Below are 3,157 nucleotides of genomic sequence, written 5' to 3'. Positions count from 1 at the left end.
TTAATAAACTTATTTTTTTTATTCTGCTAATTTATTTAATGATAGAACGTCATTAACTTACAAACTCAATTAGTATTTCTCTCTTTTTTTGAATCTCAAAATAGTATTTATTTTTTCTATAGAGAATTCATTACATAAATTAAAAAAATGAAAAATGCCAATGCTCTTAAAGAAGTAAATATCTAAAAGGCAAGCGTTTATTATGTTTGGGGAAATATAGACATTTAAAAAAGTCAACCAGGATAATTGAGAGAAAATATATATTGTTCGAAATTGAGCGGAGAATTTAATTTCAAAGTAAAGTTGAAGGGGTGCGAATAAAAATAAGCACACACACATCACAACTTAAATATACAGTTTAATAATCCAGTACATAATTGCAAGATTGTGTAATTGGAAATTTATTTCCTCATCTTCGATTCAGAAATTGGTAATCTTGGCTTATTTTTTCTCTTAGTATAACCTTCATTGTCTGCCTCATCATCATTAACATAGTCATTGTTCTCATTTTCATCAACATTTGTAGTACTACTCTTCACTATTTTGATCTCTTTTTTCCTCTTGTCCACAACACTACTCTTAAGCCAATCCACCACTTCCAACATACTTGGCCTATTTTCAGGATTGCCATCAGTACACTTGATGGCAATCAAGATTGTGTTCTTCAATTGATCACGAATGAACTTTCCTTTGAGCCTAGGGTCAGCAATGTGATTAAAATCACCTTTTTGTAGATAGGGAAGAGCCCATTGCACAATGTCACGTTTGACACCATTCGGAAGTTTTTCTAAGGGTTTTCGACCGCTAATTATTTCAAGAAGTAATATTCCAAAACTATAAACATCACAACTCTCAGAGACTTTTCCCCACATGGCGTATTCCGGAGCTAAGTAGCCCAGGGTTCCTTTAACCCTTGTTGTTAGATGTGTGACACCATCAGGTATCAACTTAGCAAATCCAAAATCTGCCACTTTTGCTTGGAAATTTGAATCTAAAAGGACATTGCTTGCCTTTATGTCTCTATGTATGATATGAGGATTTGCTTCATGGTGCAAGTAACTACAAAAATAAAATTAAAATTAGATAGTTGAGACTGGAGAACATTTTGAACTAAAATTGAATGCACTATTGTTACCATAATCCCTCGGCAGATCCAATAGCAATCCTCATTCTTCGTGGCCAATCAAGAAGACAATCAGCAGAAAGTGTTCCATGCAAATGAGTGATCAAGCTATGATTAGGCATATAATCATAAACAATAAGCCTTTCATCCTCCCCCGCATAAAATCCTCGTAGACCTAATAAATTCTTATGTCTCACCCTTCCAAGTATCTCCACTTCTATTGCAAACTCCATTTCTGCTTTTGCACTCATTGCCTTTAACCTTTTAACTGCTATCTAAACAATTAAACAAACAAACAAACAAAAAGATTCTCAATCCAAGAAAAAAAAAACACTACACACAAAAAACTGCAATTAGTTATAATTAATCTATCGTGAAAATTACTCATAGTGAATATAATATTTTGATAAATATGTAGCTAAAGAGAATTAACGACCGATTTTGTTGTAAGTAGAAAAGATAAAGTTGATTACCTCGATGCCTTTACTTGTTTGACCCCAATAAACACTTCCAAACCCTCCTTCACCAATCTTGTTATCATTATGGAAATTGTTTGTTGCGTTAACAAGCTCTTTTAATGTGTAAATATCCCATGGATAATCCCTGTTCTTGATCTGACCTCTGAATTCGATTATCACCAGAAAGAGATCAAAAAATATTATTTTTAAATTAATTAAGCATTATATATATAAGGAATAAATTAAACAAATAAATATAATGTCAAGGTTGATCGAGTAGATACATATATACCTGATCTCTAATCTTTGTTCACCACCAAAGCAATTAAAACATCTCTTCAACATTATTATTTTTGGGGGAGAGAGGAGCACAAAGGAATTAATAGAAGAGGAACCAGTAAGAAAATGGTTAAATATATAAATGTCGAATATATCAATGCAAATTATGGAATTAGTCGTACGTAAAGGAGAGACAAAATGGCATCCTTGGAAGTCAAGGACTACGTTTTAAATTATTTGAACATGACGTTACATATATATTATTTTATTAGATAGAATAAAACACTCAAATTTGTGGGTTTTATTGTGTATTAGATCTTCTAGAAGTAGATAACTTTTTTCCCTATCCACCCAACGTCCCCAACCCCATCTCTTGACCACCATTCCATCCCCCTGCACCCCCACTCCCAACCCAATCCCATTATCATAATGTTTTGCTAGTTTAAATGTAAATGCTATTGGAATATTATCTTTTACTTTACTTATCAAATATTAGAAAACAAGTAAAAAATTCACTAATATTCAAAGAAAATATTTTCTAGAAAAACATTTTCTTTCCGATTAAACACACGCTAGTTTTATGCCATTTGAAGAAATTACCTGATCAAAATATTTATTGTGGTATCTGAATTTTGCTTCATATATTAAAACTACCTTTCTTTCAAAATAAATAAATTAAAGTTTGTTTTTCTCGATGATCAGTAATAGAAAATTCTCATGCTGCACAAATTTGCTTTAAAAGTTAGTAATAATAATATCTTTAGTGTAATTTCATTAATGAATCCGAAGAAACAAACATTTTACCCTTCAAAAGTTAGCATAATAAAAACAAATCTTAACCTGAAAATGTTCTTTAATAGCTAGTCTGCTTTATTGTTTCTCACTTTTTTATTTTAACATAAAAATGAATGTAAATTGTCATTTCCCTTGAACATGATCTCTTTGTCCAATTTATATTATAAAAACAACTACTACCACGCGGCATGTCAAACAGATTTATGTTTCGACTGTAATGGAAAAAGTGATTAATTTGACTCTTATTATAATTATAATTAATAGAAAAACTATCAAATTACATAAATATTCCTATCATATTTACTAATTTTCTTTATAGTTTGAAATAATTATATATTAACTCATTAATTAATAATTTCATACTAAATTTCAAGTTAGATACATCTGGATACATGTATTTTTGCTACCAAATATCTACTGAAATAGGAAGAGAGGCGAGAGAAGGAGAGAGGCGAGTGGAATAGGAGGGAGGCAAGTGAGATAGTCTATGTATTTCAAATAC

The 3,157-nt window shown here is 30.8% G+C and overlaps 1 protein-coding gene across 1 annotated transcript; it reads right to left on the bottom strand.

Annotated features, from left to right (window-relative positions):
• Positions 1-401: 401 nt before the first annotated feature.
• LOC129894601 (PTI1-like tyrosine-protein kinase At3g15890) lies at positions 402-1,946 on the bottom strand. The gene is made up of 4 exons (XM_055970294.1): positions 1,874-1,946; positions 1,597-1,744; positions 1,136-1,398; positions 402-1,059 (listed from the first exon to the last, which is right to left on the bottom strand). Exons 1-4 carry the CDS (start codon positions 1,924-1,926, stop codon positions 402-404), a joined length of 1,122 nt encoding a protein of 373 aa, XP_055826269.1. The 5' UTR covers positions 1,927-1,946.
• Positions 1,947-3,157: the final 1,211 nt, after the last annotated feature.

Source organism: Solanum dulcamara, chromosome 7, assembly GCF_947179165.1.
Source record: "Solanum dulcamara chromosome 7, daSolDulc1.2, whole genome shotgun sequence".
In the NCBI taxonomy this organism is placed as follows: Eukaryota; Viridiplantae; Streptophyta; class Magnoliopsida; order Solanales; family Solanaceae; genus Solanum; species Solanum dulcamara.
Note: the sequence above shows the minus strand (reverse complement) of the source record. Positions and strands in the feature narration are given on the sequence as shown.